The sequence below is a fragment of the Grammomys surdaster genome, unplaced genomic scaffold (assembly GCF_004785775.1).
Source record: "Grammomys surdaster isolate TR1022 unplaced genomic scaffold, NIH_TR_1.0 126178, whole genome shotgun sequence".
NCBI lineage: Eukaryota > Metazoa > Chordata > Mammalia > Rodentia > Muridae > Grammomys > Grammomys surdaster.
This window is the reverse complement of record NW_021620984.1, coordinates 852,175-866,464: the sequence shown is the minus strand read 5'-3', so window position 1 is coordinate 866,464 and position 14,290 is coordinate 852,175. Positions and strand designations below refer to the sequence as shown.

General features: G+C 36.8%; 1 protein-coding gene across 1 annotated transcript in view; it reads left to right on the top strand.

Annotated features, from left to right (window-relative positions):
* Vegfc (vascular endothelial growth factor C) overlaps nt 1-9,730 on the top strand; it is a 96,869-nt gene extending 87,139 nt beyond the window's left edge. The window contains exons 5-7 of the mRNA XM_028757710.1: nt 3,760-3,866; nt 4,154-4,487; nt 9,229-9,730. Coding sequence (XP_028613543.1) covers nt 3,760-3,866; nt 4,154-4,487; nt 9,229-9,343 — 556 coding nt within the window. The 3' untranslated portion in view covers nt 9,344-9,730. The remainder of the gene's footprint in view (nt 1-3,759; nt 3,867-4,153; nt 4,488-9,228) is intronic.
* The last annotated feature ends 4,560 nt before the right edge of the window (nt 9,731-14,290 follow it).

The window sequence follows — 14,290 nt, the reverse complement described above, 5'->3', positions numbered from 1 at the left end:
CCAAATACATGCATATGACAAGTGGAAGAGGAACCTGTGTCTGAGATTTTATGTGTGCAAAAAATGTGTGTGTGTATGTGTGTGTGTGTGTGTGTGTGTGTGTGCAACTGAAAGGAAATTGTAGAAATCAATCTTTACTAAGTTCAATGATAGACTATGTTGTTACACATGATTCCATTATATTAGGAAATGTATGGCTTTAGTTTTGAGGTCTTAATTTGATTGAGAAGCTTTTTCATTTAGCACAGACTAGTCCAAACTTATTATATAGTCCAGGAGATGACATTTGAACTTCTGATCAATCAGCCTGAGAATCTCAGATGCTGGAATTAATGTCATGTGCCAACATGCTGGGCTTCAAAAGTGGACTTTGACTCTTTACTTGATTTCCTGTTACACATATGACTTATAACCAACCATGAAACACACAGCATGAGATAAAGGAAGGACAAAATTACATATTGTAAAAATAAAAAAGAAATATTTTCTATTGTAAACATGACAGTATGTGCCCATCTATAACCAACATGTAGATGGATAATTACCACGTGTAGAAGAATAATCAAGGCATGTTTGGCAGAATACTAAAGATTGGATAGAATATGTATACAAAATTGATGATAATTGATTTAGAAATTTAATTAATATTATCTAAACCTTTCATGAACAATATATATTCAAGATTAAACTATAATATGAAATGATGACTGTGTTAGTTACTGTTCTAATGTTGTGAAAAAATACCATAACCAAGACAACTTATAAAAGAAAGTTTTATTTCAGTGCATAAGGTACCGGAGGGAAAACAGTTCATTACCATCATGGCAGAAATCATGGAAACAGGAGGGCAGACATGGTGCTGGAGCAGTAGCTGAGAACTTTATCCAAATGCAGGAGTCAGAAAACCAACACAAAATGGCATCAGTCTTTTGAAACTTTAATACATATCCCCTCAAGTGACACTTCCTCTAGCAGGCTACACCTCCTAACCCTCTCCAAACATACACCAAATTGAGATAAGGTATCCTGATATCTGTGACTTATGGCTAACTTCACATTCACGAGGTTGAGGAGAGATTTTCCTTTAGGATTAACTAAAATTGGGAATGGTATGGCACGTTCCTGGAAATACTAAGTGAACAAAGAAAGTTTGAACATGTCCTGTTATTGATTTTTGGGTTTTGTTGTTTTTCAAATGAAATATTGAAACATATAAACAAAGATACTAAGAAAAGAAATAGTACCTTGGAGATATGGAGCAGAATGAACGTCAATGAACACACGTTTTTCATAGTCTTAACTCATTGATACATAAGTAAATATGTTACATATTTAAGATTAAAAACAAAAGGCATGTAACAGGCACAGAATAAAGCCAGCAGCTATTTATATAAAAATTGTTGGAGGCCAAGTATTTTACTGGAATTTGTTAGTATAAAATCAAAAATACAGACTGAAATCCTTACCTTGTTGGTTTTGGGTATCAGTGATCTTTTTTTGCCTACAAAAAAGATGCTTATCCTGCTTAAAATCATGTATTTATTCCTGAAAATATATAGGGTAAGCATGTTTATTTTTATTTTAAATGGAAAAAAATACAGCAAATTGTAGTTAGCCCCAAAGTGTAGCTTATTTTAGATGAATTACCATAAATTACACTGTTTGTACAAAAACAAAACTATTTTGATAGCATCTAAGATACTTAAACAGTTTCATGATTGTACAACAAGGAATATTGCCATTAACACGTAGTCACTTTTAGGTGATTACCTGAAATGTTTGCATGCTTTGTGAGAGGCTTTAGTTGGCATGACATAGCAAATAATAAGGTGAAAATAGAAAGTCAAACTTAAACTAAATTCAAGAAATGTTGTATAATTGACTCTTTCAGCAACCAAAAGGGGCTGTGAACCTTAGAAGAGTTCAAGAAGGGTAGAGGGAACAAAGTTAAAATAATCAATGCCATTTGCTGAAGCATATGGGACATTTTAGACTCAGTGCCATATGGAACAGAACAAATAGACTGTGTCTCAGAGCTGCTGTAGACAGCTAGAAAGGAAAACACTCTTAAATCATCAGAGGTGATATCCAAACTGAAGATAGACATGGTTCAAAGATGCATATTTGCAAGATAGACATAGAAGTATGTGTCTGTGATCCCAACATTGGGGAGGCTGAGGCGGTAGGATCACAAATTCAAGGCCAGATTACATTACTGAGCGAGGGGCTGCTTTAAAACACAATTCTGAATTGCTTGTTCTGTAAAAGAAAACCCCAAACAAGATCTTTGTGTGGTTTCATAGTAGTTCTCAGACTGTTTGGGGAAGAGAATGTCTCGTCACATTGAGGCTGTATCTATGTAAATTTTCTTAGCAGCATCCAAAGCACATGGCCTATTTGTTTGTATTCTTTGCGCTTTTTACAGTGTCCACAGATGATTTCTGTGTTGTAACAATTTGGAATTGATTCAGCATTCTTCCACCACAAAACATTGTTTACAATATTGTTTAAAATGAATGATGTTTAATTTGTAAGTAAATATTTCTCTGTGATGTCTCCACCAATGTCTCTTAACAAGTCAAATAGTAAAGGTTAATGTATGTTCTGTAAAGCTAAAATATTAAAGGCAAGAAGCCTCCTGGCCAGACTAGGAGAACATTCTGCAGAATATATCTGCATATGATCCCTAAGAAGATCTAGAAGTGTTAAATCTAATGACACAGAACATGATTAATCTCAAACAATAGCTTCTAAACGTCATTTTTAGAGAAACAACAAAAGGAGAACAATAGCAATAGTAGGAGTAGTAGTAATAGTAATAATAATGATAACAGTAATAAGAATGGCTATGTGAAGAATAGGTAACTTTAGGTGTTGGCCAGTAAACATGACGAGCTAGTGAGTCTGTCATGAAAGTCTCCAACGCTGTAGTTATTAACATGACTGAGATCCTGTTAGTTAAGGGAAAGGTAACTGGAACATTTCAGGAGTAGTTTAACTTCCAGAATGAAGACCATTTGTTGATAATGTTTTCTAAGACAAATAAGGAAGATAGAAAGAATGTAAAGAGGAAGGAAGAAAAGAAGGGTAAGTAAAAAGAAAAGAAGAAATGAGAAGGCCATGAAAACAAAGCACAATGGAGGCGCTCTTGGATATCTGTTGGGTGGAATGAAAAGTGGAAGTTATCCACTGATCAAATCATTCGATCTATGGAATCTGTTCTTCAGATATAAGACCATAGATGTGTATATATGAAGATGTTACCATAATCGCAGTAGTATATAAGAGGCAAAAGCTGAAAGCCACCTAAATAGTTATCAAAAGAAGTAGTCCAATCACATCATCTTAAGAAAGTCATGAAGAAAAACTTTTTTAAATGACCTCTAGAGTTGCCTGAAGTTTATATTTTGTTTGTTAGAGGAAATTACAGAGTAATATAGAAGGCATCCTCACAGTTTTTAGTAGGTCAAAACCATCTGTCAGTATACAAAGAAGCCTACTTCCCTTTAAAACAGTAAGTCTGAAGTCATCAAAGGCCTTACAACTTACAGAGGTAAACTTCAAGATTAAAACCTGGCAGCAGGTGAGGTGGGGGTCATTTGAGAGGAGACACTGATGGATCATCTCCTGTATTCCTAAGTATTTTAAACTTTTCCCATAAGGGTGATTTGATTTGTAACATGTACATGAAAAAGAAATGATCATTCTCTATGCAGTTATACTGTTGTTTAGCATCTATTTCATCTTTCTCCCCAAAAGGTGTCAGGCAGCTAACAAGACTTGTCCAGCAAACTACGTGTGGAATAACTACATGTGCCGATGCCTGGCTCAACAGGATTTTATCTTTTATTCAAATATTGAGGATGGTAAGTAAACAAAATGTACTTTAGTCTATAACTGATCTGTATTTTAATTAACATATTTCCATGTTAAGTTCTCACAATGTTCTATTCATCGCTCCTTGCAATGAGTACTAAGTAGGATATATGCTGCTTTTTTTTTGCGGTTATTTTTTGACTTCTGTATAAAGAGACATGGCATATTTATACAGCATTCTTTATTGAAATACTAAAAGCGATCTTTTGAATCCATGTATTAGTTACCACATTCTGAACCAAGTAAGGTCTAATAAATGTGTCCTGTGTTTGTCTAGACTCAACCAATGGATTCCATGATGTCTGTGGACCCAACAAGGAGCTGGATGAAGACACCTGTCAGTGTGTCTGCAAGGGGGGGCTTCAGCCATCCAGCTGTGGACCTCACAGAGAACTAGATAGAGACTCATGCCAGTGTGTCTGTAAAAACAAACTTTTGCCTAGTTCATGTGGAGCCAACAGGGAATTTGATGAGAACACATGCCAGTGTGTATGTAAAAGAACGTGTCCAAGAAATCAACCCCTGAATCCTGGAAAATGTGCCTGCGAATGTACAGAAAATCCACAAAAGTGCTTCCTAAAAGGAAAGAAATTCCACCATCAAACATGCAGGTAAGGAGTCTACATAAACAATGCTAATCCCCTTCTTGAAAATGCAATGTTATCAACTGGAAGCTGTTTTCTCAACCCAGGTCAGAAGCTGCTTATTAGAATGAAGGCAGGAAATCATCTCACAAAAATAATCATTCAAGTCAATGATAATTGTTCTTGACACTAGACTTTTGTAAGATGTTTGGCTTCTTTGAGATAGCCTTATTCTATAACCAGACTGACCTAGAACTTAACACCCTCCTCCCTTAGTTTTCTGAATACAGGGATTTCAGGAATACGTAAGCACATTTGGTCTTTGAGACTTGATTTAACCACAGAAGCATTAAGGCACAAAACAAAACAAACAAAACTAAGAATAAGTTCAAAACTATATCCTTGTCCTAGAGGGTAGTGTAGGAGAGTGCTATAGAATTCTCCTCTCTAAGAGGATTTATGAATTATTTTAGAAATGCATCCAGGAGTCGATGTCTCAAACCTCCAAAAATTATACTTCTGTGTATAATTTATTTTAAAGCTTAAAAATAATGAGCAACACTATTACCTGCAGAATTTGATCCAAAAAATAAAACATTAACACTAAATGCCTATTCGGAACTAGGTAAATGTTCTAGCTTGCTTTCTGTCCCTGTTATTAAACATCATACCCAAAAGAAACTTTGGGAAAGAAGACTTGCCATTTACAGTCTATCACCAAGGGAAGCCAGTACAGGAACTGGAGGTAGGAACCAAAGGAAACCTGGAGGAGCACCATACACTGGCTAAATCCCAGACTTTTTATTGCAATGCCAAAGTCCACCTATCCAGGGATTATACCATCCACAGTGGACAGGTCCTTCATCAATTAGCAATTTGAAAAAAAAAAGTATCTCACAGACATGGGCATAGGGTAATAATGATCTTCTCAGTTCTTTAGGTGAGGTCCTCTCTTCTAAAATGATTTTAGGTTTGTCATGAATGGATGAAGCTATCAATGACAATAAAATAAAATGCTGGCGGATGTTATTCAAATTGCAGAGATGACTCAATGGTTAAGAATACTCCTCCATTAGCTGAGCTGAGTTTGGTATCCATCACCTACTTCAGTTAGCTTACAACTGCCTTTAACTACAGCTCCATGGGATCCAGCACCCTCTGACTAGCATCTATAGTCACCTATACCCACTCACACATACTCACAAAAACAGACTTACAGGTATAATTAAAAATAAAAAGTAAAATCATTAAAAGTTACTCAAGATTCATATTTGGAGTATTACTTTATTTTACCTTTGTGGTTGTGTTGCCTACGTGTATGTCTATCTGTGTACCATGTGTGTGCCTAGTGCCCATGGAGGCCAGAGGAAGACAGTGGATCCTTAGAACTAGAGTTAAACAGTTGTAAGTCAACATGAAGGTTCTGGATGATGACGTGGGTCCTCTGAAAGAGCAGCAAGTATTTGACACTCCTGCTCCATCATTTTTTTTTTTTTTGGCATGGCTTTGTTCCTTTTATGTGAAGAAAAATAAATGAAGCAAGTTCATACCCTACTGACTGAATTTATAGCTCATCTCAGAAAAAGACTACTGTTTAATGAAGATCTCTGGTTTTTATATTTTTGTTACATTCTTTCAGTGTTGGTCCATCCTCCATCCCTCTGCTTAGCTTACTTCAGTATCTTCTGCTTATACTTACTTCATCTTCTTCTCCCTCAGCTTATGAAGACTGCTGATTTCTTCTGCTTTACTAATATCCTCTTATTTTCATGCTGAGAACACTTTAGCCATCATGCTGTTTTTTCAGAATTGTTCCACTTCATGTAGATTTGTAGTTTTCTGTCTCTAATCTAAGATGGGACTATAGCCTCGCAGAGACCTCCATGTTAAGCTGTGCTTAAGCCTCTTAGTTGCTGGATCCAATACAGATCTTCATATTTATCTACAAGTCCTTTTTTTTTAGATTTATTTATTTTATGTATATGAGTACACTGTAGCTAGCTGTCTTCAGACACACCAGAAAAGGGCATCAGATCCCATTACAGATGGTTGTGAGCCACCATATGGTTGCTGGGAATTGAACTCAGAACCTCTGGAAGAGCAGTTAGTGCTCTTAACCGCTGAGCCATCTCACCAGCCCCCATCTACAAGTCCTTAATGCTACCATTTTTCTAGTTTCATTCTGTTCTCGTTACACATGAAATTGTGGTGTCACCTGATTCTCATTAAATATTCTCTTTCATTGCATCTCTCCTTCTGTCCAAATATATGAGACAATACCCTTTCAACATCTAAAAACAAAAAGTCATATCCTCTTTATTTTAATGTAATTTCCTCATGACAGTTTATCATTAGTTAATCTAGTACCTCAGTAAGTAGAGCCTATCTTTTGATTCTTGTGAGTGTGTTCTCTCATTTTAACTTATAAATATGAGGATGTGTCATTTGCAGGTAATATATAATGAGACTTTACTAAATCCAGGCATTTTCTTGACCATATTATTTTTCTTTCTGCATTGTTGCTGAGTTCCTTACAGGAATCCTAATACTCATTTAAAATATTTTCAAATAAATACACACTTTCCAGTTTTACATATTCATACTCTACTTACCAAGTGATATTTCCAAAATAAGATATTACATCCAGTAAATCTTATCATACCATGTTCTACACTGAAACTTTTTTCAATGAATCTTGTACATACTGCAGAGTTTTAATTTTTTGTGACTGTATATAGAATAGCCAGACATTATTATTTTTCAACAGTGAATTACCACATTAGCTAAGTAGACTATATTTATTTCCTTATATCTTTGCTTAATAAGATACACTCTTTCATAAAGTCCTTTCTTGTTGTTCTGGTATTAAAAGTTAAAGCTGGCATTGTCCTGGGGAAGTGGGCATGGAGCCATACCCGAGCCATGAACTATAACACTGGGCTAAGTCTTTATACTGATAACAATCCTTTGTGTGTCCATTTTTCTAAGTGTATTCTTCCAAAGTTTATGGTGTCAAATGGCTGGAGCAAAAGAGAAAACTATAAAATAGAGTTACACATTTTATTCTTAATGTTTATTACAATGGAGAAAAACAGAGTGCATTTTTTTCACATTGCCTTAATTATTAGGTATTTTTGTCCACTGAGAACTATATTTCTGTCTTTATTTCTAAAAGGAAATTGTATCCATTATGTAACCATGAATTTTATAAAAATTTCTTAACAACAAATTTATAACATCTTCCTCTAAGGCTCAGAGAAAATTTCAGAAAAGGAGACTGAAGGAATGTAAGAGCTAGCATAATAGAGAGAAGATCTGTAAGCTGTTTTCCTCTGGGCAGGGCACAGTCATTGAACCCATAAATTCAGTATAGTTATAGATGCTCCTATTGGGTCTGCAAAAGAACAGGCCAATATGGGGCATGGGTGAATGAAGGGCTAAGAGGGCAAAGCCCCTCACTGCTTTATTATTTGTCCCTGATAGATTTAGGGAGAGGTGATTCATTGCCATCTGTCGTGTACCTACTCAGGAAAACCCTCCCCAGGCTGCAGTGGATTCTTCCAATCTAGGGATCACTCAGCCGGACATGATTAAACTGGATGGTCCATAAAGCAAAATAAAAATCAAGAATGTGTGAAAGTGGCTGCAAGGGAGGAAGAGAAGGAGTTCCAAGGGGGTGATAGGGAAATAAGAAAAAGTAGAAGGTAAATAGTAATCCAGAGGCAGTAGATATGCATATGACACTGTAAAAAAATAATAAAAATTAAATATTTTAAATAATTTAAAAACTCCTTAGCTACACTTTCCTTTCTTTTTCTTTCTTTTTTTAAAATTGGTTATTTTATTTATTCACATTTTAAATGTTATCCCTCTTCCCAGTTTCCCCTCCACAAACCCCCTATTTCCTCCCTCCTCCCCCTTTCTCTGAGAGTGATCCCCCACCCACCCACTCCCGCCTCAGTGCCCCAGCATACTGTTTCCTTTAAACATCTAGTAAGATGAGATTTTAACTATTTAGGGGTCTCTTTAGTACACTTTTCATTTTTTCTTTCCAGCTTATGACACAGCTAGACATACTCCTCTTCTAAGATGCTCAAAGCTAGAGTCAATTCACTATAGCAAACAGAACTTCCAAAACTTAAATGATTAGTAATCTGTCTTTTCACGATGTCTAGCAACTGGAAGTCTCAGGTGAATGGAGCAGGGCCCCTATCTGTTCATGTTTTCCCTCATGATCTGGAATACAGGTGGAGAGAGAGGAATTACCCTCCATCATCCAGCCAGCTGCTGAGTAAAAACACAAGAGGGTGGATGGGGCGGCTAGCCAAAGGCTATGGTCCTGCCAAGATGGCTGGGTTTAATTGCCTGGAAGTCTGGGTTCCATGCACATCCCAGACTTTTGTGAACGTTGCCATGCTTATGTGATCACAGGAAATCAGCAGACCTTAAATATTCACTTTCAAGCTTTCTGTTCTATGTTACTTTCATCCACAAAGCAGAAAGGACTTCAAAAGAAGTAATGCTTACAATAGTCCATCTTCCCACTGCTATGTCAGCAAGTAAGCCACATTTTTAAAGACTTTTCCATTCCTCTACAATTCTGTAAATCTAAGCACACACTTAAATATTTATAAACCTATAAACACATTTATAATAAATTTAGTAATATTTCTTGGTTAAACTGAAAAAAACATAAAAGCTGTCTGTAGCATCTTGACTTACTACCTTGGTCTTCACCATGTTCTTTTTTTTTTTTTTTCTTTTCTAGTTGTTACAGAAGACCATGTGCAAATCGACTGAAGCATTGTGATCCGGGACTGTCATTTAGTGAAGAAGTGTGTCGCTGTGTCCCATCATATTGGAAAAGACCACATCTGAACTAAGATCATACTTGTTTTCAGTCCATCATTTTACTGTCTTGAAGAACTGTTGCCATGTTAGAACTGTCTATGCACAGAAAGACTCTGTGGGACCATGAGGCCCAAGTCTGTGTTTCCTGAACCATGTGGATTACTGCGGGAAGGACTGGCACTCATGTGCAAAAAACCTCTTCAAAGACTGGTTTTCTGCCAGGGACCAGATAGCTGAGTTTTTTTTTCTCTTGTGATTTAAATAAAAGAAAAAAAGAATGCCTATATAATTTATTTCCACTAAAAATATTGTTCCTGCATTCATTTTTATAGCAATAACAATTGATAAAGCTCACTGTGATCAGTATTTTTATAACATGCAAAACTATGTTTAAAATAAAATGAAAATTGTATTATAAACTGTGAAGTTCAGTCATTTGCAATCTTATGTTGTAGTCAGGTTTTAGAAAATGAAATGCCATCTTCCAAAATTTTCTCATCACATACTTACGAGTTGCCTTCCAGTTTTTAGTGAAGAGTGGTCCGCAGGCTCTAAGCAGGTGCCATGTCCACTGTGTGTTCATTTACTGTCCGGATAGAGTAGATAAGGCCTACATTTTTAAATTTGAGGAAAGGGGGAAGAGAAAATTTTAATTTGACCACAGCAAGATGTTTCCTTTTTAATGTGATTAAAGAGGAAACTCATGAAAATCATAGTAAATCTCTTCACATCCTACAAGACAGCATGATCCTTGCTCACCCAGTGTTCTCCATCTTTGAAATTTATTCAAAAATCAATATCATTTTTCAACTCAATTATTCTAAAATGAAACAAAACAGACACTTTATCATTTATTCTCCATTTGAAAAATTATTTTCAGATTTTTAGACATTTGGAATATATCGCTTATTTTAGAAAATAAAAAAGAATCTTAGCTTCATTTGGTAAGCCTCCTGAGACTTTCTAAAGAAGGTTGGAACCTGTTACAATGACTGTTATGTATTAACTTGAATGTCAATCTAAATCTTTGGCTTCTTAAAGGATATTGGCAAACCCAAACAATCAAAAGAAAAATCACTAAACTAAAAATTAAAGCCAGAAGTATTTCAGAGACTAAGCATTTATTTGTCCCTAGAGATGTAATAATTTTGATTGAAGAGACAGAGTAGCATAGACAAAGATAATACTTTGTCATAGAAGCTTGCAAACAATTCTGTGTGGACCATAAAAATACCACTTCAACACACTGTAATAGGGGTGTGTGTGTGTGTGTGTGTGTGTGTGTGTGTGTGTGTGTGTGTGTTTGATACAGATGGACTAGGCCTGAAGCAGAGCAGTTGCTTAGAATATCCATACATGTGATTTACAAAAAGCTAACAATCAGAATGAGAATATTCTTAAACTCTGCACGAATCCCAAGATACCATGATTGATGCAAAAGATAAAGTTGAGAAAACACTAGAAGCTCACAGCAACAACTAATAGATCCAAAACTTGGAAAGTTACATGTTTAGAAATCTAATACTGTGTACTCAGTCTGAGAGTCTGAAGGCAAAAATGTTTTGCTAAGCAGTTGTGTAAGATTTAGCTTCCAGATTGTTTTCGAAGGAGGTTTGAATATTTACAAACTGCCTGAGTGAAACTGATTCCATTATTAGAACATCTAAAAATACTCCCTTTCTTCTATATGTGCACCACTTAGAAGAGAGTGGAATGGTGTGAATGTATGATTAAATTTAGCATCATATGCCTTTATGGATGAAGAAAGGGCCATGAACTTACTTGGACATGAGCTGTTCTCTGTACACACCTTGCTTCTGAAGGAATGTCTTTCAGTGGTAGAGAGGAGAATGGAGACTCCAGGCAAGAGAGTGCATACAGCAGAACACTTTTATCATAGTGCCAGAACTTTGAAAAACTGTGATATGCTCTAAGTTTCACCGACCCAGAAGTGCCAGAAGTACAGATAAGGATGGAGGAAAATATGCTTGACACTTCTCTGTGTTATTCTGCTGTCTGCAAAGCATGAGCTTTCATTAGAATACATTCCAAAAGATTCATTTTGAGTTTATGTTCTGAATTAATACATTATTTTATACTTTAAAATGAACATTAGACACCCAAATAACTATTTAGGAGAACCAGTGACACATTGTAGAACTCCACTTATAATTAGTAGCTAATCTGTGTGCTTGAATTACTGTTCTCTTGGTTATTTTTTAACTGGGGAGTGACTGTTGCTAATTTACAGGAACCGAACCTGGAACTTTTTTATTCCAAGATGACAACTCTTTGCTTAAAAAGCCACCGTGTGGTAGAAGAATCCAATCTAATTGGGCACTGAATTATAAATCATGAAGCAAGTGAAATCTTGACATGTCGATGGGCCTATGCAAATCATCAAACTCTCTGGGTGGCAGCATATTAAGCTTTGAAAGGAACGACTTACATTAAAGTTGTGTGTCTAAAGTCCTGGTTCTAATGTTACAGTTTGTCTTAACTGCAGTAAGAATGCTTCCTGGAAGCACCTTTTCAATGCTTCACACATGAAGATATAAACCAAAACTCTGTCTCCCTTATGTTGTCCTTATAATTTGCTCTTAAATCCTTAGATAGTACAGATAGCTCAGAAGAGTTGTTCATCCTGACTTTTTGGTTTTTTTCCTTCTTCTTTATTGGATATTTTATTTAGATTTCAGATGTTATCCCCTTTCTCCATTTCCCCCCAACCCAGAAACCTCCTATCCCATCCTCCCTCCTCCTGCTTCTATGAGGATGTGCCACCACCCACCCTCCCACTCCCAACTCCTTACCCTTGAATTCTCACACACTGGGGCATCCATCTTTCACTGGACCAAGAACCTCCCATCCTCCCCTACATATACAGCTGGACCATAGGTCCCTCCCTATGTGCTCCCAGGCTGGTGGTTTAGACCCTGTGAGCCCTAGTTGGTTGGCATTGTTGCTCTCCCCATGGGGCCACATACCCTTTCAGCTCCTTAAGTCTTCTCTCTAACTCCTCCACTAGTAATCACATGATCAGTTGAATTGTTAGCTGTGAGTATCCCATCCGCCTATGTATATGTCAGGCTCTGGCAGACCTCTAAGGAGACACCTGATTTCTTAATGCCAAAGGTTGCCACTTATATAGAAGCAGATTTTTCTTTTCTGAAATATTGTCAAAAATCAAAACCATGCAACTTTTGTAAAATGATATTAAGATTTTGTATCCTCTCTGTTCAAACATCACTCAAATGTATATAACTAGTACTTAATCCAGGAGGGGTCTTTGAAGCAGAAAGTGACTTTGAACTATTGCTGCCATCTGCCATTCTAACCATAGCATTTGGTTAAACATTCAGCAGAATTTAGTGCATACAAATTTATAAGTATAGGGGCCAAAATGCTCAAGACAGTGCATTGGGTTGACTGATCACTTGATTACATTCCAGGCCCAAGACATGGCTGTGTACAACAGAAAAAAATAGATGTTAAATTTGATGATCTAACTAGACACCTCAGAGCTCCCAAGACTAAACTATCAACCAAAGAGTATACATGGGTGGGTTCATGGCTCCCACTACATATGTAGCAGAGGCATAAGTAGGAGGGGAGGCGCTTGGTCTCTGAGGCTTGTTGCCTCAGAGAAGGAGGATGCTAGAGGGGTGAGGCAGGAGTGAGTGATGGGTGAGGGAGCATCCTCATAGAGGCAAAGAGGAGAGGGAGTGAGTGAGGAGTTTGAATAGAGGAGACTGGAAAGAGGGACAACATTTGAAATGTAAATAAATCAAATAGTTAATAAAAATGAAAGTAACTAAGACAACCTTAAAAGCTTTTACAAAAATCTAAGTTTTGATTGATTTCTGAAGAAAGAATGTGTTTAATGTAATTACATACAGAATGCCATACCTAATTTTAGTAATAAGACAGGAATAGCTGTTCAAGCCTATGATTTCAGCACTTAGGAGGGTGAGACAGGATTGTTGTTAGTTTGCACTCAATGGGCCAGTTCCAGGAGACTCTGAGATACATTGTGAGAATTTCTCTAGAATACAGAAGATAAATTGAAATATACTACTTTTATCTTAGTTACTTATTTTTTTCAAGAAAGGATCCCATGAAGTTGAGGCTGACCTTGAACTTCTGATTATGCTGCTTTCACATTCCATGTTCTGTATCACCAGGCTTAGCTTTGTCACGACAAAACGGAGAAAATATTTTCTGCAGGTTTCAACACATAGGATTCTGCAGGTCTTTATGCCAATGCTTTTGCTGTGCAGCTAGAGCCATTCTGTGTTTTTAAAAATCTTTTTGAAAACTCAATCATTTGGGGGGTGGGTTGTTTTGGGTTTTGAGACAGGGTTTCTCTGTGTAGCTCTGGCTATCCTGGATTTCACTCTGTAGCTCAGGCTAGCCCTGAATTCACAGAGATCTACCAGCCCCTGACTCCCAAGTGCTGGAACGAAAGGAATGAGCCACCACTGCCGAGCTCAATCTCTCTTCTATGTAAAACATATGCATAGCTTCAGTAGAATTCTATTGGGAATATTACTATACCTACAAACTATAGTGATATTACTGAGGGCATCTATCTCCACCCAGGTGTATTGCTTTAAACAGTGCTGAGACTGCAGAAAGGCTGAGTGTCTTAACTCACTTTCTTGTCCATACTTCATATTTGCTTACTATTAGAAATTTTTATGGTGTGTTTGTGTGTGTGTGTGTGTGTGTGTGTGCGTGTGTATGTGTGTGTATCTGCAGAGGCCAGAAGATGATGTTGGATTGAGATACTAAGGGTTGGACAGACCTCTGACTGGCACAACGCTAGGCAAAAGGGACACAGGAAAATAAAACATTTTTGCAAACTTCCAGCTTTTTCCTCAACTCCCAGACCAAACTACAAAGGCTAATGAAATCTCTGAGTAGCTCTTATTCCCATCAGTTAGTGTTCTACCTTGTCCTGCGACTGCTCTTGTTCA